The 23437-nt window shown below is 36.0% G+C and overlaps 1 protein-coding gene across 2 annotated transcripts; it reads right to left on the bottom strand.

The window, feature by feature from the left end:
- Nucleotides 1-282: 282 nt before the first annotated feature.
- On the bottom strand, nucleotides 283-18733 carry LOC132160754 (SAM pointed domain-containing Ets transcription factor). Of its 2 annotated transcripts, none has more exons than XM_059570432.1 (6): nucleotides 18486-18733; nucleotides 10530-10980; nucleotides 8584-8781; nucleotides 7738-7785; nucleotides 1910-2044; nucleotides 283-1376 (listed from the first exon to the last, which is right to left on the bottom strand). In XM_059570432.1, exons 2-6 carry the CDS (start codon nucleotides 10972-10974, stop codon nucleotides 1198-1200), a joined length of 1005 nt encoding a protein of 334 aa, XP_059426415.1. In that variant the 5' UTR covers nucleotides 10975-10980; nucleotides 18486-18733; the 3' UTR covers nucleotides 283-1197. The 2 variants fall into 2 exon arrangements, with proteins under 2 accessions (XP_059426415.1, XP_059426416.1); XM_059570433.1 differs by lacking the exon at nucleotides 18486-18733 and adding an exon at nucleotides 11074-11557.
- Between the last annotated feature and the right edge of the window lie 4704 nt (nucleotides 18734-23437).

Genomic DNA, 23437 nt, shown 5'->3' with positions numbered 1-23437 from the left:
GCATTGAATAAATGTAAAATATTTAGTCTGAAAATTGTCTTAATTTTATTTACATCTCAGCAGAAAAAATCTCAAACATAACAAACTCAAAATAATTAATATTACAAGAAAATAATGAAATTATATATGTAATGTATAATATTTATATATAAAAGCAAAAAAAAAATCTCTGGTTGCATAATGGTATTAAGTATTTGGAAGAAATATTAATTGTCATGGAAGACAAAAAATATTGCAAAATAAACATGTCTTAAATTAAATCTTTTGTGAGACACAACAGGATGCAAAAAAGAATATTTAATAAAGAAATGCATTAGGAACAACAATTGAATGTACATGAAAAATGACCTCTCAGCTTTAATATAATTGTATAATTACAGATAATATTTTGTAATGACGGCATTAGTGGAAGCAACTGTTTTCAAATGACTCTTCTAGTTTAGACTTCACAATAGAGATTTACAAAAATACAAGAGCCACAATAGAAACCAAACCTCTCTCAGGCTCCAAATGACTTTCTCTGCTAAACTCAGACTTCCTGACTTAAACCTGTCAATTTACCGTTACAACACACAGGACAAATGCAGTGTATGAAAATCCACAGGCTGCTATAAGCCCTCGTTTGCATCAGTGTGCAATGTGACGTGAGCAGGGAGGTGCGTGCAAAGGTGGCCGATTACTGAAGAAAGTGGAGAAAGTTCACATGGGCGGACTTGAAAGGTTTGCAGTGCAATTAATCACAAACCAGAAAAAAAGGGGATGTTTGCTGGGTGGCAGCCAGAGATTAATGCAAACTCCAGTCTTTCCACTGCAAATCATGGGCAGGGAAACCAAGGTTTGCTCAGAGATTCACACGCTGCGTGTTAGCTGACAGGCAGACCATGCGAGTAAACTGTAACATACTTCAAAGAATATCTACTAAATCTCTCTTAGAGGGCTTCTGTTAAACATCATCATTTATTTGACAGGCTTTTCTTAAAGTAACAGAAAGTAGCAGTGCAAAGCTGATACTACATTTTAACACACACAGGAGTTTTTAAAAGAGTGCAAGTACACATCGGACGTTTCCAAGCACAATTGTGTCTTGGAACTTGCTTGCATCTTTCTTGGTTTCACTGTCATGCAAAACCCAGAAGTAGCCTCAGGAGATGTGCAGGAGGGCTTGTCGGTTCTCAGAGGTCGAGTTCACCATCGCTCTTAGACCGGATGGACGAACTGATAGACTAGTCTTTGTGAGACATCTGGCTTGCGGATGATGCCCTTTTTATAGTACTGCCGAATAGAGCGGCTGAGTTTGTCATAGTTCATAGCCGGACGGTTCTTCCTCAAACCCCAGAGACGCGCCACGTGAGCCGAATCTTCGATTTTGAAGATCCCTGTGAAGACACACATCCCAAACACGTCTGTTATGGCTTGAGGTAAGTTGTTTTGGTCACACACCAAATAGCAGAGTGGTACTACAATGTTTTTGGACATGTGTACATTCATAAAAAGGTCCAGCAATGCCATTGAAGAACAATTTCTGGTTCCTCAAAGAATCCTTAAATGACCAGTTCAAAAAAAAAAAAAAACCTGTTTTTCTTAGTGTGGAGAACATTTTAATACAAGAAAGAAACTTTTTCCATTGTCACTCTTAAAAATAACGATTCCAAAATAGGTTTTCGCAGCAATTCCATAGAAGCACTTGTCCATCTGTCATAGATTGAATAACATTTTAAGAATAATAAAAAAAAACACTATAAAGAGCCTTTTGTGGAATGGAAAGGTTTTTCTTGGAGCCATTCTTTTTTAAGAATGCATCTTGGAAATACCTCAGCAAACTTTCATTTAAATGTGCATGGAAAGTGTGGCCTAATTTTAACAGACCGTGGGCATCCATTATTGTGCAGGAGAGCTGTCATGTCCTCACCTTTCTCTTTATTCAGCCAGCGGATGCAGCGTCCGTAACTATGAGGTTTGAGCAGAAGTTCTCTGAGAAACTGCCACAGATGGATCGGCTGACCAGAACAAGACGAATCCGCTTCAGACCACAGCTCTTCACCTTCTGTGAGACAACACGCACGAACACACGCACAGGTATTACATTATAGTTACATTTCAGGTAATAAGACATAATAAAAAACAAAATTTAGTCAGAATAGATCATAGCCAGAGCTACCCTTTTTATTAAAAAAAATGCATTTATATCTATACTACAAGCATGTGACAGAGCTCAAAAAACAACAAGAATGTCTGTTCTAAAGATGCGTGACACAAGCATGTTCTGTCAATCATTTCACCTCCCTTCACTGATTATAATGGGAGTGTTCTGTTTTGTTTTGTGACACACAGTTTGCGGGACAGAAGGAGTGAAAGTGCAATTTAAAGAAAATATAAATCAACATGTATCATGGACCAGTGTTAGTATTATATATAATATTATAGTATTTATTCATATTTTGAACTAGCTTTATTTTTAGAGTTTTAGTAATTAGTCTAGATGGAAATAGGGGTCCACGCGCACCCCCCGGCTTTTTTTGTGCCACCTGATTTTTAAAAATCCTTAAAGTGTCTATTTTCATAATCTGCCAGGTACCAAGCTGAAATAATGTCCCAAGGGGTTCTTTTTTAACCCTCTGCTGCACCCGACCGGAACCCGAAAAATCAAATAATGATATAGAAAGTGGCAATAACATTAGAAGTAAACAACATACAGAGACAAATGAACACATTTTTCCATACAATTCTGACCCCAGGAATTTAATGGAATGGTTATTTTTGACATTTGACAACATATTGACCTTATTTCTGGACAAAAATCGCAAAAAAATGGCCAAAGATGTGTAGAGGATCAACTATTTTTTCGTTTTCTCAAGTGCATAGGGTGATTCTTTTTTTTTTACAACCTGTAATTTCTTTATCATTCTAGTGTCTGTTTTAAGATTAAATTGGGTACCAAGCTGAAATAATGTCCAAAATGCTTTATTTTTAACCCTTTGCACCAAACCCGTAAAATCTAAATATAAATAACTTTTGATGTAAACAACTCACAGAGACAAATGGACACATTTTTCAATACAATTCTGACCCCAGAAATTGTTATTTGTCATGTTTTATAACATCTTGACCATCTGTGGTCAAAAAGAGCAAAGAAAGTTCATTTGACAGCGTTTTATTATACTTAGCAGCCTGAAATAGGTTTTTTTTTTTTTACTTCACCTATCCTGAAACTGAAGATATTTAAAATAGTTTTACTTTTGAAGTAAACAAAACAAAGCAAATTAACTTAAATTTAAATAAATAAATAAATAAATAACTACAGAAAAAAATCCAAAAAGGTCCAAAAAGTTGACTGAGAAACTGCAAGTATTTTAATTTGGGGGCTTTGCAGTTGGCAGTTGGTGGTCGTCGGTTCGAACCTGCAGATCGCCATCTCCCACTGCTCTCTCTTTTGGAAAAATTTAAGTAAGTATTTGAAACTATAATTAAGAAATACCTTTGTTGTCATAACATAAAGTGATTTTTCAACAGTTTTTACTATAATCACAGGCTTTTGGAAATCGAATCTGTATTCTTGACTAGCAGTGTTGGTAGCTTAGTTGGTAGCTACTAGCTAAAGTTTTTTTTTTTTTTTTCAGGCTCAATACTTTATACATACTTACGAAGGGGAAAATTGTAACACAGCTGAAGTGCCTCCAAAGAGGATTCATTCCCTAACATGTATTTTACATGTCTCAACTCTTTCTGAGTATGGTAATTTTACCACACTCAACACATGCAGGGGGGGGGGGGGGCAAGCAAGAAGCTATCATATCTACACAGTATATGAGACTCTGTAAAGACGTCAGTTCACCATAACACATGAGGGATATTTGTGAACAGATTCCATTGAAATTAGAGGACTTGTCTTTGGATACAATTGGCTATCACCAATACTGCTATAAAAGCTTTACAGGGAAAATACACCTAAAGGATTATTAGGAACACCATACTAATACTGTGTTTGACCCCCTTTCACCTTCAGAACTGCCTTAATTATACGTGGCATTGATTCAACAAGGTGCTGAAAGCATTCTTTAGAGATGTTGGCCCATATTGATAGGATAGCATCTTGCAGTTGATGGAGATTTGTGGGATGCACATCCAGGGCATGAAGATCCCATTCCACTACATCCCAAAGATGCTCTATTGGGTTGAGATCTGGTGACTGTGGGGGCCATTTTAGTACAGTGAATTCATTGTCATGTTCAAGAAACCAATTTGAAATGATTCAAGCTTTGTGACATGGTGCATTATCCTGCTGGAAGTAGCCATCGGAGGATGGGTACATGGTGGTCATAAAGGGATGGACATGGTCAGAAACAATGCTCAGGTAGGCCGTGGCATTTAAACGATGCCCAATTGGCACTAAGGGGCCTAAAGTGTACCAAGAAAACATCCCCCACACCATTACACCATCACCACCAGCCTGCACAGTGGTAACAAGGCATGATGGATCCATGTCCTCATTCTGTTTACGCCAAATTCTGACTCTACCATCTGAATGTCTCAACAGAAATCATCAGAGACTCATCAGACCAGGCAACAACTGTCTTCAACTGTCCAATTTTGGTGTGCTCATGCAAATTGTAGCCTCTTTTTCCCATTTGTAGTGGAGACGAGTGGTATCCAGTGGAGTCTTCTGCTGTTGTAGCCCATCCGCCTCAAGGTTGTGCGTGTTGTGGCTTCACAAATGCTTTTCTGCATAAATCAGTTATAACGAGTGGTTATTTCAGTCAAAGTTGCTTATCTATCAGCTTGAATCAGTCGGCCCATTCTCCTCTGACCTCTAGCATCAACAAGTAATTTTCGCCCACAGGACTGCCACATACTGGATGTTTTTCCCTTTTCACACCATTCTTCGTAAACCCTAGAAATGGTTTTGCGTGAAAATCCCAGTAACTGAGCAGATTGTGAAATACTCAGACCGGCCCGTCTGGCACCAACAACCATGCCACATTCAAAATTGCTTAAATCACCTTTCTTTCCCATTCTGACATTCAGTTTGGAGTTCAGGAGATTGTCTTGACCAGGACCACACCCCTAAATGCATTGAAGCAACTGCCATGTGATTGGTTGATTAGATAATTGCATTAATGAGAAATTAAACAGGTGTTCCTAATAATCCTTTAGGTGAGTGTAGATCGTTTACAAGTGTCAAAGGCTTCTACATCTGGTGAATCATTATCATTGAAAAGGGACTCTCTGCGCCATGTCAAATCAGGGTCAGTTCAATCTGAAGGAGCTCCAAGAAGGTGTTCCTTCTTGTTTCCCAATCAGTGCATTTTCTGTGACAAAGCAAAATCCAAGTTCAAGGGCAAGACTGAAGAGCTTACAAAGTTTCAGAGTTGGAAACACAAGGAACCAGGCTGGAAAGTTATTGAACCTAGGGCACAGGAATTAAAGAAAGAGGCTCTTTATCGCAAGGTGCAGGGCAAGGACCTTTTTGCAGTGGAAGCTAAGTATCATCCATCATGCAGAAACAACTTCAACACAGAGTACCAAACCCATGAGCGTGGAAGGGAGAGAGTAGAAAAGGCAGCAGACAACACTGACAGCCTGCAGGCCCAGAAGATAGCAGCACATAACAAGTCATATTGTGTGGTAAAGGATTACATTCTTAGGAATGTGATTGAATGCAAAGAGGTTGTCCATCTAAGATCCATGTGCAACTTGTACATGAAGACATTGGAAAATCAAGGTTTTCCTAATCCTGAATACCGCAGTGAGAAATTGACAAGACGGTTACAGGGAGACAAAGACATCTCTCATGAAGTCACATTCTCCAAGGTGCAACAACATGGGTGTATTAAGTTGAACCTCATATTCAGCTCAGCATTACTGTAGACGAAGCAGTTGGATGTGCATACAAACTTGGAACAGCTGACCAACTTCAAGAAGCAGCTTCAAGAAGCATGACTGAATTTGACATGGCGCAGAGAGTCCCTTTTCAATGATAATGATTCACCAGATGTAGAAGCCTTTGACACTTGTAAACAATCTATTTTCCCTGTAAAGCTTTTATAGCATTATTGGTGATAGCCAATTATATCCAAAGACAAGTCCTCTAATTTCAATGGAATCTGTTCAGAAATATCCCTCATGTGGTATGGTGAACTGACGTCTTCACAGAGTCTCATATCTCATATCCCCCACCCAACTAAGCTACCAACACTGCTAGTCAAGAATACAGATTCGATTTCCAAAAGCCTGTGATTATAGTAAAAACTGTTGAAAAATCACTTTAAGTTATGACTACAAAGGTATATCTTAATTATAGTTTCAAATACTTACTTAAATTTTTCCAAAAGAGAGAGCAGTGGGAGATGGCGATCTGCAGGTTCGAACCGACGACCACCAACTGCCAACTGCAAAGCCCCCAAATTAAAATACTTGCAGTTTCTCAGTCAACTTTTTGGACCTTTTTGGATTTTTTCTGTAGTTTTTTATTTATTTATTTATTTTTTAAATTTTTTCAAAAGTAAGACTATTTTAAATATCTTCAGGTTCAGGATAGGTGAAGTAAAAGTTTCAAATAAACCCTATTTCAGGCTGCTAAGTATAATAAAAACGCTGTCAAATTACCTTATTTTGCTCTTTTTGACCACAGATGGTCAAGATGTTATAAAACATGACAAATAACAATTTCTGGGGTCAGAATTGTATTGAAAAATGTGTCCATTTGTCTCTTTGAGTTGTTTACATCAAAAGTTATGCCACTTTATATCATATTTAGATTTTTCGGGTTTGGTGCAAAGGGTTAAAAATAAAGCATTTTGGACATTATTTCAGCTTGGTACCCAATTTAATCTTAAAATAGACACTTGAATGATAAAGAAATAACAGGTTGTGGAAAAAAAATCACCCTATGCGCTTGAGAAAACGAAAAAATAGTTGATCCTCTACACATCTTTGGCCATTTTTTTCTATTTTTGTCCAGAAATAAGGTCAATATGTTGTCAAATGTCAAAAATAACCATTCCATTAAATTCCTGGGGTCAGAATTGTATGGGAAAATGTGTTCATTTGTCTCTGTATGTTGTTTACTTCTAATGTTATGCCACTTTCTATATCATTTTTTGTTTTTTTCGGGTTCCGGTCGGGTGCAGCAAAGGGTTAAAAAAGAAATCCTTGGGACATTATTTCAGCTTGGTACCTGGCAGATTATGAAAACAGACACTTTTTGAAAAAAATGTAAAAATTTCACACACGGCATAAAAAAAGCCGGGGGGTGCGCGTGGACCCCTATTTCCATCTAGACTAAATGTACTAATGTAATTTAGTAATTAAATCATCATCATCATCATCATGGTCGTCTCTATTTTTTCTATTTAGCTTTATTATTATTTTTTATATATATATTTTCAGTACTTTAAGTAACAAAAACAGTTAGTAATAGTTTTAGTTTGAGTTAACAATAATAACACTTCCATGGAAATTAAATGGTATATGTATATTGTAAGCATCAGTATCATGACATTGCCAGAATATTTGTACAAGTTTACAAGTGTCAATGAAAATTCTTTATGGAAAATGTCTTAAGATAACCTCTGTTGTTTATTGGCATTAATTGATCTGATCTGAACTGGTTAATCATTAGCTGACAATGACAGTCATTTGCTTTCACTAGTACTATGCTCTGTCTGTGGTCTATTTGTAAGGTAATGCCATGGCATTTTTCTGTATATTGGTATCTTCAGTGGTGTTTCTGTGACATACCTCTCATCCTGGTCTCTCCACCGGAACATCTTTCCTTCATCCAAGCAGCTGAATGCACAAAAAGAGAGAGAACTGCAGCATGAATACACATGCATGCAAACATTCAGCTTACAGGACTGAGTTAAGACTGCCTTATATAATACAATTTCTGAAAATGGAATTAAAAAGGAATAGAATTAAATAAAAGAGCTGGTGAAAGTTGTTTTTAATAATGAAATAATCAAGAAATCATATTTTTCATTATGAATTACCTGTAATCATATCATTAAAAATGAAGTGCACATACAGTATAAGATAATAAATAGGTGTTATTATTATCACAGAAAATAGCAAAAAATATTTATTAATATTATGACTGCTTTTTAACATTCACATAATGTTATTAGAATTTTTAGTTTACTTTTTAGTGATTTTGTTATGTGTTGTTTTGAATTTGATTACTTTTTAAGTATTTCTATTCAGCTTTAACTTATTTCATTTCAGATTTAGTTTTAGTACATTTAAAAAAATTAGAACATTTCTCATTTGCATTTAATGTTTTTAAGTTGAAAGTTTTTAGCCTATTTTTTTTTCAATTACTGAAAACAATATTGAATAGTTTTAGTTTTTGTTAACAATAACAACACTGTCACCGTGCTATACTGTATTTTTTAAATCGTATTTTAATACGTTTCCTGCCGTTCGAAATCTGATTCAACTTCCTGTTTGGCTAATTCAATTCAAATTCACACTGATTAAATGAAAGGGAGTGAATTCTTATATTCTGAATTATGCACAGCCCTAAATTCAAACAGTCATTTGCATGTACCGTAGTAAATGCTTTTTATCAGACTATTTGTATTTCACCTGATTTCCAGATATCCAGATGTGCATGTAAAGTTTCGCTGCACTGAGGCGAACGCTGTCGGAAGTCTTCCTCGCTCATGGAGCATAAATCTTTGCCATCCAGGTCCTGGAAGGCCTTCCCCACCTGCGGGAGCCTGTAGAGATGCTCCGTCCACAACAGCCACTTCTGAACGTTCCCACAATTCCACTCCATCGGGTCTGAAAGATCAGATCAAATAAGTCTTCAGTCTGGAGAGCTCAGCCATCTCTGACAAAACACACTGTTGGCATTCAGAGCTGTTTGGACTGATTCCAAATGTCTTAGTGACGGAGAGCGCCATTCAGAAGAGCAAACAGTGGGGATGGGTGTTTACGTAAGGTGGTGTGACTAAATAAAGACGCAAAATTTAGCATGATACCACAAATTGCATGAACGTGCTTGTAAAATAGGGACAAATCGATAAATCAGTTGTAATATGACATGCTGCTGACAATTATGAGCTATTTTAAGATGCACAGGTATTTGAAAACAATACGTATTTGAATGTTTGCAGCTCATCATCGTTATACGGGAGGGGTTCGAATGTCCTAAAGGAAGGCTCTCAGCACATTAGTGAAACTCCGGTGGATTAGGCAGATCCTGGTCTATGTGCTTTCAGCTGCCTTCAGGGCTGCGGGAGTCAAAGGCCTTTTCTAACAGTTTCATTATGACTGTTTGCTCGGCTCAATCATAACTCAGATCTGTCTGTCACTCACATTGAACAGGAGTGATGAATGGCGAGTTGTTCATTTGAATAAACGTCATGATAATATCAGCATGTTGTGTTTTACTGCGGAGGCTGTGAACGAGACGTGTCATGAGTGTGTTACTAAATGTTTTTTATCTGTGAACACATTCGGAATGTATTTTACAGACATATTTGACCTTAATATATTGATAACATGTGAATATGCATGATATACTGGCATATCGAATTATAATCTTAAAGTAATGTAAACAAAATTTGAATTTATAGCAGTTTAATATTGTCTAAACACATTATTTGTATGTATCTGGCATCAATAAATGACTTTTATCATGTCTTTGTTATATATTATAAAAGCTGCTTATCTTATTTTGCAATTTAAGATTGTAAAATCGTATCTTATCTTTTGCCTAAACATCTTTAATTTTGAGGAATATTTGACATAAACATTAAACAGTAAATACATGGAATGAAAGCGACAAATATTTTCTACTCGTTGTAAAATGTGGCAACAAAAAGACCAATATATAAACATTTAACAATTTATTGTAATATTTTATTTTACTATATTAATATTTCTTAAATATATAAATATCTTATATCTTATTATCTTTATTAATTAAAATAATGTTTGATTAATGTTTTCTTTGAAATGTGTGTCATTTTAAATGTATTTAATAATTTAAAAGGTAATATTTAATCATTTGAATAGTTAATTAATTTAATTGAAATAATATTTATATTTTCATATATATATATATATATATATATATATATATATATATATATATACATATATATATATATATGTATATGTATATACGTAAATATATGACATAATTAATAATTATGTTATTATATTATATTTTATTATTTTAACAATTGTTTAAAAGTTAATTCATTTAATTTAAATAATATTCATATTTTGATATAAGTGACCCTGGACCACAGAACCTCAAGTCTTAAGTCGCAAGGGTATATTTGTCCCAATAGCCAATAATATGGGTCAAAATTATCGATATTTTCTTTTATGCCAATAATCAAATTAAGAAAGATCATGTTCCATGAAGATATTTTGTCCATTTCCTACCATAAATATACCCAAACGGAATTTTTGATTAGTAATATGCATTGCTAAGGACTTCATTTGGACAACTTTAAAGGTGATTTTCTCACTATTTAGATTTTTTGCACCCTAATTGGAAAGATTAAAATGATTACCTGGTGTGATGTTGAGAAGTTTGCAAGCAGTCTCAATGTCCTTCAGAACTTCTCCCACTACCAGGCTTTGCACCTGTTCTAAAGATCGCTCCTCCACCTGTTCCTCCAGAGTAGGAGACAGCGGCGAGGCTCCCAGCCCGGGGCTGTCGATCACCGGACACTGCTCTGGCTCCTGACACGGCTCCAGTCTGGGCCCGACGCCCGCGGATGTGGATGAATCCGACACCCTCACCAGCCAGGCAGCATCCTCGGTGAACAGCATGTCAAAGCAGGACAGATAGAGTCCCGGATGTCCTCGGTCCGAGCCGTCAAGACGGGGTTTGTGGTCGTTCATCTCCAAGCCATCTTCTCGCTTGAGAAGGGCCAGCGAGCTCTCGGTGAAGCCTGTGGAGTGCGGCGGCTGAAGAACAGCGCTGTCTGACTGGATTCGGACAGGACTGGCCATTATCTCCTGCAGAAATCAAAGAGAAGAGTTGTTATTAAACCATACACCTCGATATTATACAATTGTATGTCTATGTAGTGTGTGAAAGAGACGCCGTACACCAGAACATTCAGCAAACTGCTGGTTCTTGAAGGTTTTGGTGCTTCATAGCCAAGCAACTCATCTAACCCAAAGAAAACTCTGAGCCTAAGTGATGCTGTTTCTGTTTTTAAGGCTTTCAGGATGAATGGGAGTGAACGCAGAAAGTCAGTGCAGCATGGGGGAAGCAAACTGGATTTGACTGAGTCACTTACTCATGGGTCACTTGTACAGAATGGTGACTGACACTGAAACAGAGCAACGGTTTGGAGGACTGCTTTCAAGGTGCCGTCCCCAGTCTCCTGTCTCCTGTGTCAGCATGAGTTTTTAATCAAATCGCAAAGAGGAAAAGATGCATCAGATGTAAGATGACAGCAGAGGCGGGGCTGGAGCTGATATCTATCTCCAGTGGCCAGAAGGTAAAGACACAAAAGGTGGGAAGATTGCTTGAAGGAAAGAGCAGCTCGGGTTACAAGTTCACTGGAAGATCATTATGCTTCGGAAGCACGAATAGCCACAAGGAAACATCTTTTTAAACTGCCGACTGAAAACAAGAGTTTCCTAAACAGTTTGTCTTGAAACAGTCATCTACAGAAGCGAAATATGCCTTAAAGTGAAATGCAAGAGATATTGCAGGAAAAACAAGCAAAAAGAACAAAGACAACAAGCTGTTTTGGATGATATTGTTAACTAAAACTGTTAAAAACTGTTCTCAGCTATTGAAATAAAGCTGTACAAATATAAATAATAGATGAAAAATGTATATATTTTAGTTTCAATTAATATTAAAATAATATTTTGATATGTAAAAAAAATATTTATTCATTTATTAAATAAAATGTATTTTTTGTTCATATAAAATAGCTCAAACTAAAATTGATTATAAATTAACTAATTAGAAATGTCAAAAGCAAATAATAATCTAAAAATATATTTTTCAGTAATTCAAAAACAAAATATATAAACAGTAAATGAAAAACTAATTTAAATTAGAAATATTGTCTTGGCAACTAACGGAAATAAATGTTAAAAATCTATTTAAATAATCTATTAAAATTATCAATACTTAAAAAAATTAAAACGAACGAGCTAAATCAAATGATTAATAAACTGTACTATATCTTTTGAGTGGTTCTTTCCCATGCAAAGGTTTCTACAATCATGCAAATGCGCTGACGCTGAACCTTTCCTAAAAAAAATAAGCTGTTCTTTGAATGAAGGCTGTGTAATTTTAAAATATGTCTTGGGGCATCTAAGAAACTACTCTGAGGAATGCAAGAAAGCTGTAAAATATTCTCTGTAAAAGACAACATGAGCATCATAAATCATGAAGGTCTTGTCAGGGCCTCTACATTACATGAAGAACATCACAGGCAGCCAATGAGAGGCTGTCGGAACGAACAAACACAACACAAAAATACAACTTTAAATGTTCAAATGTCACAGTTGCATTTGTTAAAGCAGAAACAGATGGTTCACAAGTATTTTTTTATTTATTTTCTCCAGTCTTAAAGGGACAGTTCACCTAAAAATGAAACTTCGGTCATCATTTCGAAATCAAATGCTCTTCTTTTGTGTTTTGCGTAAGTCACACAGGTTTGGATCAGCATGAGTAAACGATGACCAGCTCTCTGATTTCTGTATCTTCTTGCACAGACAGACGTTTTATTGCTAGCCATAAAAGTTTCACATATAGATCCCGTGAGGGTATTTTTGGGGCGTACTCCTCTCTTCATAAGTAAATATGTGTGTGTAATAGTTTGATTTAAAGTTCACGGCACAGATGGAGAGTAAGACGTGTTTGTCAGTAATCTGTTGTCATTAGAGCGTATGTCTACAGGACATTCCCCATCTAACACATGTTCTCGGACAACCTCCGTTTGTTTGGACACACCACTGCCGTCGTTCATAAAATGGTGAGATCGCTCCACACCCAGCGATAGCGGAGGAAAAGAGGTATAAAAAGAAAACAATCATTCAGCTTATAAAGGATGGATTATAATGGCTTAAACCTTTTATTGTGTCTCTCAGTTGACTTTTACCTCATTTTTAAAAGCTTTCAAAACATGACCTTTTAAATTCAACTCTATAATACATTTATAATGTTTTAAAATCACAAACATTAATCTTTGCATTTTCAATTTTTTCCCCCGTCTTGTCTAATGTATATTGTGGAAACTGCAGTTATTTCACAGTAGTTAATGCATTGACTAACAACTAACAATACATTTAGTACTCATCAAGCTTCTTTTTAAACAATACTTTATTTCACGTATTTTGCTAAACATAGAACAAACAGACAACAGTGTCTCAGATGACACACACAAATGGAAAAAGTAAGGAAATCAAGTAAATAATAATAAATAATGTTTAAATAAAATAAGTATTAAGCTTTTTAAAGGCTTATTAATGAAAATATAATAAGTATTTTTCATTGTAGGTTCATGCTAACTAATGTTAAGAAATGATTTTTATGAAATGATATTTTAATTTAATTTAATAAAACATTTTTTTATAAACAATAATAACAAATTAAGTACATTTATTGATTTATTTTTTGTTTTATGAAAAGTTAATTTAATTTTTTTTATTCCAGGATGTATGACAACCATACATTTCATTTGTCAAGACTTCAAGTAGTAAAACGTGTCAAAACTGCACTGCTTCTGCTGCATGCATCACGTTGGACGCGGCGATGGAATGGCAGAGGGTCAGAGGTCAAACCATTTGTCTCTCGCTCTTTCACATCTCTGTATGCAAACACAAACGGAGGCCCCGGCCCGTATCTTTGAAGCTGGCCTGGAGTAAACCCTAAAGGAAATGAAGTTATCCTTCAAGGAATCCCCGTCCTCATCTCCAAACGCCTGCTGCTTTCACACACCCCTCCCTCTCCTCTCCAAAGAAAAAGCTGGAGCGTGCTTTTGGAGCCGGCTTAGTTTCATGTCTGTAACCTAGTGTCCACTGTTGCTTGCAACAGCTTGTGATAAGCCCATTAGACAGGCACATTTAGTCATATTGACGCTGGCCAGTGGAGAAAAAGCAGTGGTGAGGAGATGCAAACACGCTCCCCAGGCACGGGATTAGGCCCATGACTGATCCTTAAATGAGTTTGGTTAAAGACTCTAAAATTCATTTTGGAAGGGTTAAGAGCCGCTCCATTTGCCAGGTCAGCAGCATTCAGTGCTAAATAACCACTGTTTGTCAGTGTTTCACACCAGAAGACACAACACTGGTCCTTCCCAGCAGTCACACTACACCTGCTGTATTCATGCATGGTGCACTTCTCTAAAAAGCATACAGGAAAGGAAATAAATGATAATAATAAATTATATGTTTTTTGTCATATTGCAGTGATTAAAAAATAAATTAAAGTGTAAATTAAAGAAAAAAAGCTTTATCATAGAAATTTATAAATATCCTAAAATAGACTTCAGTTATAGTGATTCATTTATGCATGATGCACACAGAAGAGAAAATAAATTATAAAAAACTTAAGAAAGAAAGAAAAAAAAGAATGATTTACGAATGGTGTACTTGTTTTAAAATTATGCAGGAAAGAAAATAAAAGATTTTATATTTGCATTGTGACATAATTTTCTTATTAATTAAACAGAGTACCCAGTTAGGATTCATTTTCTTCTAGTTCTTCTAATTTTCTTTTGTGTTGGAATCTCTCCCAGCATAGCAACCAGCATGGCTCAGTTCAATAGCAAAACATTACCTATTAATAACGAGTCTCACCGCTCAATGAGTCTATTAGGTTGTGTACAAGTGTGCACATGCCATGCTCAAAGCAAACGTTTCTTACTGGAATAAATGCTCCGTCGACTGCAGGGTTTTAATAACAGCTGCGCAATACTCAGCTTGTTCACATCATAAGGACATAAAAGATTTGGCAATCATTACAAGCAATTAGTGCAGTGGCTCTCCCACCATATGACTGAGCTCCAGTGATGTGTCGCACAACGACTGGCTGATTCTGAAAAACCATCGGCAGAACCAATAAAAACATTATACAAGGTCAAAATGCTGGCTACAAATGCTCATATCCACATATAGTGGCCCCCAAAATTAGAGTCTTATATAGCACACTTAAAATTGACTAAACATCAGTATGGGTTTTCAGACTGAGCTTAAACCTGGGTTATTTTTCGAAAATTTCGGCTTTACTCCAAATAAAACCAAAAACCATGGTTATAACAGTAAAACCATATTGACCAAAATTTAACCATGGTTTTACTATACTAACCATTGTTTAACCGTGGTATTTGTAGTAAAACTGTGGTTATACAAATGGTAAGCAGTCTGCCAAAAAACAATTAACCTACTATATTGTTACTATAATAAAACCATTGTCAATTTTGAATTTCGATTAATTTAGTTAACCCTGGGTCATTTCAAACCCTGCTCGTGATTCAGGGTTCACACTGCTCTTTTGTTTTATTGACAAATGGGTATAGACCTACATTCGGGGAAGTTGTGACCTAATGGTTAGAGAGTCGGACTTGCAATCGAAAGGTTGTGAGTTCGAGTCTCGGGCCGGCAGGAATTGTAGGTGGGGGGAGTGCATGTACAGTTCTCTCTCCACCTTCAATACCACGACTTAAGTGCCCTTGAGCAAGGCATTGAACCCCCAACTGCTCCCCGGGCGCCGCAGCATAAATGATGCCCGCTGCTCCGGGTGTGTGCTCACAGTGTGTGTGTCTGTTCACTGCTCTGTGTGTGTGCACTTCGGATGGGTTAAATGCAGAGCACGAATTCTGAGTATGGGTCACCATACTTGGCTGAATGTCATGTCACTAAGATGACTGTACATAATTAAAACCGTGTTAATGTTCTTATTTACATATTTGCTGTGTAAGTGTAATTGATCGGACAAACACAGCATGCTACATGTTTAGCTACATCTACCAATGGACGTTATCATATTACATAGCTACTGCCCTTTCAAGTTTTCCTTGAATATACATCTGGGAAATTCTTTTTAGCCGGGGTTAAAAGCAGATCACCCAGGGTTAAGTTAAGTTCAGTAAGTGACACTGACTTCGCAAATATGCAAATGAGAACATTAACACTGAGTTTAGGAACTTACAGTGTACAAGTTTATTGATACCCAAGATTAAGTGTTAACCACGGGTAAATTATGAACACTATGAAACGTGTATCAAGATAACTCAGGATTATGTTTACCTGGCATTAGAATGACCCAGGGTTAACTAGGCCCTATTTCAAGTGTGAAAAGCCCATGTCAAAACCATAAGACATCTGACATTTAAATGTGTTTTAAGTGTCTAAAGTGTTTCTGAGCCAAAATATATTTTTATAGTATACCTTATGTCACAGCCTATAGGCTATATGAATGTTCATATTATTGTTTCATTTACAAACTCAGATTGGAATTATTGGGCCACAATAGTAAGGAAATTATGGTTTTAAAGATTAGAGATGCTGTGGCACGTCTTTCACTGATTTATAATGACAATGCAAATTTGTTGCATTGTTCTGTGACATTATAAGTCCACCATCTATCCTGTAAGACTGTAAAAACATTGAATTTTGCCATCATTTCTTTACACACAACCCACACAGCTGTTTGAACAAAAACTGGCATGGCTTGGTAATATGCAAAGTCCCATATTAAGTCACTCAACCGCTGAGAGTCGCCTTTGATAAGTATCTCTGATTCATTCTGGAAGCTTTAAGATCAAGTGGAATCGTACAGGGGATTTCTTCATTACTCAACATCCAGAGCAGGTGTGATGTACCTGCGCCAAGTTTTCTCAGACAATTGTCTGATTTAGGTTATCTACAATCTCGCTTGAAGCAAAAGACTAGAATCAAATGTCTCATTTTTAAAAGAATAGCTCACTTAAAAATAAAGAAAACTCTGTCATTTGCGTGTTGTCCCAATCCGTAATTTAGTTTTCCACATAACAAAGGCAAATTGTAATTTTACCGTCAAGCTTAAGAAATGACAAAGAATAAATAAAATACTGCAAAATCAAATATATTATATATATATATATATATACATATTTTTGCAGTGTAAAAGTAGGCTAGTTTATGCAATGCATGCACTATATTTTAAGTTATATATAGACTCTTATGTTTTTTTTTTTAAACAAAAGAAAATAGTAAAATTAGAAGTCATGCAAGTCTGGAACATGATATTTTTGATCCATTGCTTTAAGGAAAAGTCGACATTTGCTATAAGCTAACTCACAAACAAAACTCAATAATCAGTTTAGTCCTAGTCACTCAATACAATGTTACATTACAGTGTAGTCACAATACCGTGCTTAGCCTCAATGAAAATCAATAGAAACTTTACTTTTGCCTTTGGGAATTGAGCTCTTTTCTTCTTCTGAAGGATTTGGATGAGAGCCAGAGCACAAGTCACTTGCACTTTTCCCTTCAGGGGAAAAAAACAGTCATTTGTGGTTTGCTGGTGGTGTTCTGGAGGCCAGCCAGATGACATTCGAAAACCTAAGAGCTTTACACCTTCTAATTTTTATCTATCTAAATCGCATGTGAGCGACAGGTGAACTGTGTCATTCTTGAGAACAGGTGCATTAGAATCATCTGAATTCATATCAGCCTCTGTCAATGACATGAGCTGGTGATAAGGCTGATTGCTTGGTTGCATGGAGAACTCAAATACGTATATTTATGAATGCATTTGTGTGTTTTGCCACACAAAAAACTGCATTACCGGTCAAATGTTTGGACATGCCTCCTCCTTTATTATGACCAATTTCTTAATTTGACAAGAATAGTAAAGTCATGTGCAATTAGGCTTTTTCGCATGCAATTGTAATTGTTTTGCATAGTTTTTTATTTATTTTGTATTCATTTATAGCCACAATTTAGGTGTAGTCAAAACGAATTCAAAGCACTCAAGCGTTTGCAAAAACATGTTGTTGTGCTAACATTGCCATTAAGCTATTAAAATGTTAAAACACACAAAAAAATTATAAAATAAAATAATTTTCTTTATTATGTGAATGTTTAACGCAAAGTTAAAGGAGGAACGTTTTATTTTATTATTTTGCAAACATTATAGGAACATTACTTTTGAATATTCTCTAAACCACCATAGACAAATATCCCACATTTTTCAGAAAAACATTACATAAACAATGCATAAAGAATATTTTTTATTGCTAATGGTTTGAGGATGTTATAACTTTGAACAGATGTTGTATTAACATTACTAGAATGAATATTTGTTCATAATTGAGATCATGTTCACTGTTAGCTGGGTATGCAGAAGGTTTTTAAAGTTAGAAATTCAGTCAGATGTGTCTGAAACTGTTGACTGGTGATGCACACTACAAAATATTAGCTTTTCCTTATAAATACAGATAAAAATAGCAATAACAGGTTTGTTGCCCTTGAAATTGGGTTGATAGGAGGTAGCTGTGCAGACTTACCTGTCCAGGTGAAGACAGTGTTGGAGGTGCGATCAGGAAGGCCTCTGCTTGATTCCGTTGGTTTCTGCTTGTTTCTCAAATGTGGGTCTAATTCTATGCCTCCTACAGACTCAACAGGGAACGCGACACGCTGGAATTGTGCAGTGCCACATTACTAACCTCAATGACTAATACTGCTAGTTACAAGAGCGTGTGTGTGTGTGAGTGAGTGCACCTGATGTGGGTGTGCTCAAGACTTCAAGTAAGAGTTAGTGAAGGAATGCCTGCTTCATTGACTCCCATCGCACTTTTATACACAGGCCTTATTAAGTTGTGTAAACATTGTCTCAGAGCCCCATTCCCAGCCTGAAGGCGTTTGACATGCCAGTCCGTTGTTGTGGACCACTAACCCCCACCCTCACAGGAGGAAAGACACAGTTACCAGAGGAACTGCCTGATTAAATGTCTGACATCCGGTTTTTAATCTTAAATGACAACAGTTCTGAGAAATATGATAGGAGGAAAATATGGCAAGATGGCCTAGATGTTTTTTGAATTTTTATTTTATTTGGGTCTATAGTTTTTTTTTTATTATTGGTGCATGTGCACAAAATCATAGAACCAAAAGAAAGAAAGAAATTTTATAGAATACGTCTCTGCAAAATATATAAAACATTGTATGTGGAGTATATACAAACTGGTCAAATAAAAATGTCACACCAGAATAAATGAAAATATCACACCATAGGAAAATTAGCTTTTGCATAAAGAAAATTATATAAATTTGAACAATTTAATCAGTAAATGTATTTATGCCAAATATAATTCATTTTCATGATGCTCTTTCTAAATATGAAGAAGCAAATCTGTTAGAAAGATGCATATGTGTAAAAATACATGCCTTCCTTTAATGTTATATTTATCTATGTGCAGATGTTATGGTACAGATATATAACTGTTCAAAGTGTTTCTTTTGGATACAAATTTTGATGCAAAACACAAACTACGTCTCCAGATATTTCTGCGCTTTTGAGTTTGAGAGTTTGTGCGTCAATGTGCTGATGGTAAATCTGCAAGCACGCAGCATGCCAAAATGTTTGCACAGTTAAACAGACACACCAATGCAAACCACACACACACACACACGCACACACACACACACACGCACACGCACACGCACACACACACACACACACACACACACACACACACACACACACACACACACACACACTTAATACGGACTTTATTGATAATAGAAAATAAAGAGAGAGAGAGAGAGAGAGAGAGAGAGAGAGAATGACTGGATATCAGACCATCATTTTACATGTTATTCCACAGACTTCTTTAGAAGTTAAAAGTTTAAATACTTTTACTGTGAAAGTCCAAATCTATAGCAGGTTAACACAGGTTTGAATGTTATTTCCAGACTGTAGAGTGACGACTGCTCAGATAAGAACTGGGAAATTGTGGAATGTCTTGCTCCAAACAAAGGTTTACTCTGCGCTCCTCAGTATTTTTGTTTGTCTAGGACATTTCCCAGAGGGCGTTCATTTGCATGGCAGTTAGAAAGATTGCAGGTATATGTACTCTTTTCACCGTCTTACTTTGAAACAACTTTCTCATGCACCATATAACCATTTATGGACAGAAAGGTTACTTCCAACGCCAAAGGTGTCCGTTTATGATGAAGTTCAGTTGATCCATTTGTCAAAAACATGCACACCTAGAACTCACTTGATGCTGTCAGTGGCTCATTGTGAAAGAGTCTTTGCACATGAAAGCCAGAGTTTGAGTTGGGTTCAATCCATAATCCATCAGACTTCTCCATGATGGAATTTGAAAGCATTAGGAATAGTGCCTTTTGGGCATAGGTTTATTTATGTGTAGATGTACCCTCATAAAAGGCTGTCAAGTAGGAAGTGGTGTTGAGGATAAATATCCTTTGAAATCCAAAATTAGCAAACCAAACATTTTATGACAGGAACTAGTGACGTCATTCATGGTGCAAGATGATCATTTATTTTCTGGCTCCTGTGGTCATCGCAATTTTGTATAAGTGAAGTAGCTAAAAGAAAATTAAGAAAGGTCTGCTCTGCAGAAAGTAATGAAGAGTAGGCTACCTGTTTTCCCACTAACACTTTCCAGAATATATTCTGTTGAAAATGTGACACAAAATTTGCCGATGACTATAAGATTAAAATCTGAGAATGACATATATGTTCAAGAATGTTGAAAACGTTAGAAAACAGTTATGTACAATTGTTTTTTCCACTTAAATTAAAGTCGGTGTTTCACTAGAATTCACTTTATGGGCAGATTTCCAAAAGCAAATTATTCTGATAAACATCAGGGTAAGTAAGACTTGACTGTAAATTTGAGAATGTACCAAACTAGTATACTCTTAATTACTTTTCTTCCTTGGTTTTCCTGTATTTCTACATTGATTTTTAGCATAAAACATTAATGTAAAAAAAAGCATGATTAAACAATTTGCAAGTTTTTAATGTGCTTGATCATTCTTACCCTCATCAGTTTTCATCAGGATTCAGTAAGTTAAATAAAAAGACAAGAAGCCTTAGTTATCACTAGCATACTTGGCACTTTTGCATTTGTTTGTTATCGGCCTAACTGCCCATTATTATATTAATGGATTGAAAAACCAAACACATTAGCTAGCAAAATTTTAATAGCAGATAATTATAAAATGTTACCTCTAGGGCCTACAGGGTTAAATGAAATTAAAACATGTTACTACAGATACTTAAGTGAGTCATGCACAAAACTAGGATCACCTGAGGTGAGGCTTCACAATCTGAAAGTGATTAGCCAAATGTAGAAACTTGAGAAGTTGCACTGTTTTGTGTAACACAGTGAAGAAGTTGTAGTACTGAATAAATAAACTTAGATGACATACATCAGAACATATCACTTGTCGCCAAACAGTTCGCCAGCAGAACGCACGTTCGCGCTTTCCTTGGCAATCTCTATCAGGCATTTTATCGCAAAACATAAACAACCGTCAACATTTATCACTATTTTAGATGTACACAAGTTCATATATCAGTAAAGTTGTAAGGAAATGTAGTTTGTAAAACTATGCTAGGATTTTCAAAAACAAACTGTGGTATAACGTAACCTATGTGTATCTCGATGTAAATTAACAAAAATGAGAAATTATGTCAATCGTTATGTTCTGTCGCTCTTCTAAAGGGCTCAGCATGTTGTTGCTATGGTTATTGCATCTGATTATTTGTGATAGTTTGGCACCAGGATGGAAAATCTCTTAAATATCATTTCTTAAATAGCATTTAGAAGAACAAAAACTGTTAAACACTGTACTTTTTACAATTTGCACTTTTCAAATCTGAGTTGACTGACATTTCATCAGCTGAACAGTCACTTGACTATGGTCTACAGTTTAAGTGGGACCCTTAAGTATTCACCTACCTAATTTATGATGGGTATTGTTCATATTTCTAGTATGCAGTTCATGCTAAACTAGTATGGAATGATTTAAAAAAACAACACCATCAGAAAGTACTCAGCTTTATCTTTCCTATAGGTACTATAGATAAGTCATCTTAAAATGTACATATAGGCCTGCAGTCCCATGTCAAAGTCTCTGCAGTCAGTGAGAAATGGTTACAGTCCAGCGCTGATATCAGTGTAATTAAACTGCTATTGCACACATACACCATTTTAAATAGCTTAACGAAACCCAGGCTTACATTGTATCATCTGGATAGTCACCTGTATGATTTATCAGTGCTTTTGCATGTGTGCAACACAGCAAAGAGTGCTGCACATCGGCTCTTAGGAAAAAGATATTTGCCCTTCGAGACTGCCTGACAGGTTTACTTACCATACCAGCAAACTATTACACCCAACTGGGTAAATACCAAGTCTAAATTTGTGTTTACCTCTCACACTACCGAAGCATAAGGAAAATGCATGATCTTGGATGATATATACCCTGCAGTGTTAAAGTAAGTTGTTCTGGTGAAATACACGAATGACAATGCCCTGCAGTCTGAAGTCTTAAACTTCCTTGTTTGCAGTTGTCTTCATGGTACGTGAGGTTTTAGTGACACCAGGAATTTAGGGAGTCAAACAGGGAAATGGCATAAAATGGAGTCAAACTCTTCCACACCAGGAAACATTTGCTGATAGTTAAACAAAAAATGCTTAAGGCTCATTTGACTTAAATCAGTGTTTTTATACAAGACCCCATTAACATCACCTCAGTACAGACCACAGAATTTGCCTGTTGCTTCAACTCCCACAGCCCACACAAGTGCTTGTGAGTCTTGGGAAAAAGCAGCTGTCAAACCAAGAGGAAATGCTTTGCATTTGTTTAAGGTCCTTCTATGATCTTACATGTTTGTCAGGTGGGTAATAATATGATAGTGCCGAGGCAAGTTGCACAAGTCCTGAGATGTGAGCAAATATTTGTCTAGATATGGTCTCCTCAGCACAGATCAACACATCCCATCTATGTGTAATTAGTTTAAACAAAGTTATATTCTTCCTGAAGAGCTGTAGAACATCAAGGTTGTGCTGGAATTCGGTTTATGGTGAGAAATAGACATGGTTTTGGTTGTAAAAGGCATAAAATATATGCCTATTCTTCACTAGTGGAATTCTGTTGCACTTATTTGGTATATGAGGAATCTTTAAATGGGTTAAAACCAGTTGGAGATGTGTGAATCTCACTGATTAGAGATCAAAATATCACACCAAGTGGTTATTTTAAATAACACATTTTAAGCAAAATACCTCAGAAAATAGGTTTGATTGATTTTACGGTATTGTGGTTGTAAACGTTTGAACTTGTCCTTTGTTCATGTGACAAACAACACCTGTGGTTTCTCTGCTAGGACACCTTGACTTCATACATCCACTAACAATCACCAGAATTCAAGTGGATTAAAACGCATGGCTACTTCAAACATGATGAAGAAAAGTGAAGC

Source organism: Carassius carassius, chromosome 17 (genome assembly GCF_963082965.1).
Source record: "Carassius carassius chromosome 17, fCarCar2.1, whole genome shotgun sequence".
NCBI classification, from domain to species: domain Eukaryota; kingdom Metazoa; phylum Chordata; class Actinopteri; order Cypriniformes; family Cyprinidae; genus Carassius; species Carassius carassius.
This window is presented reverse-complemented; position numbering and strand designations above follow the sequence as displayed.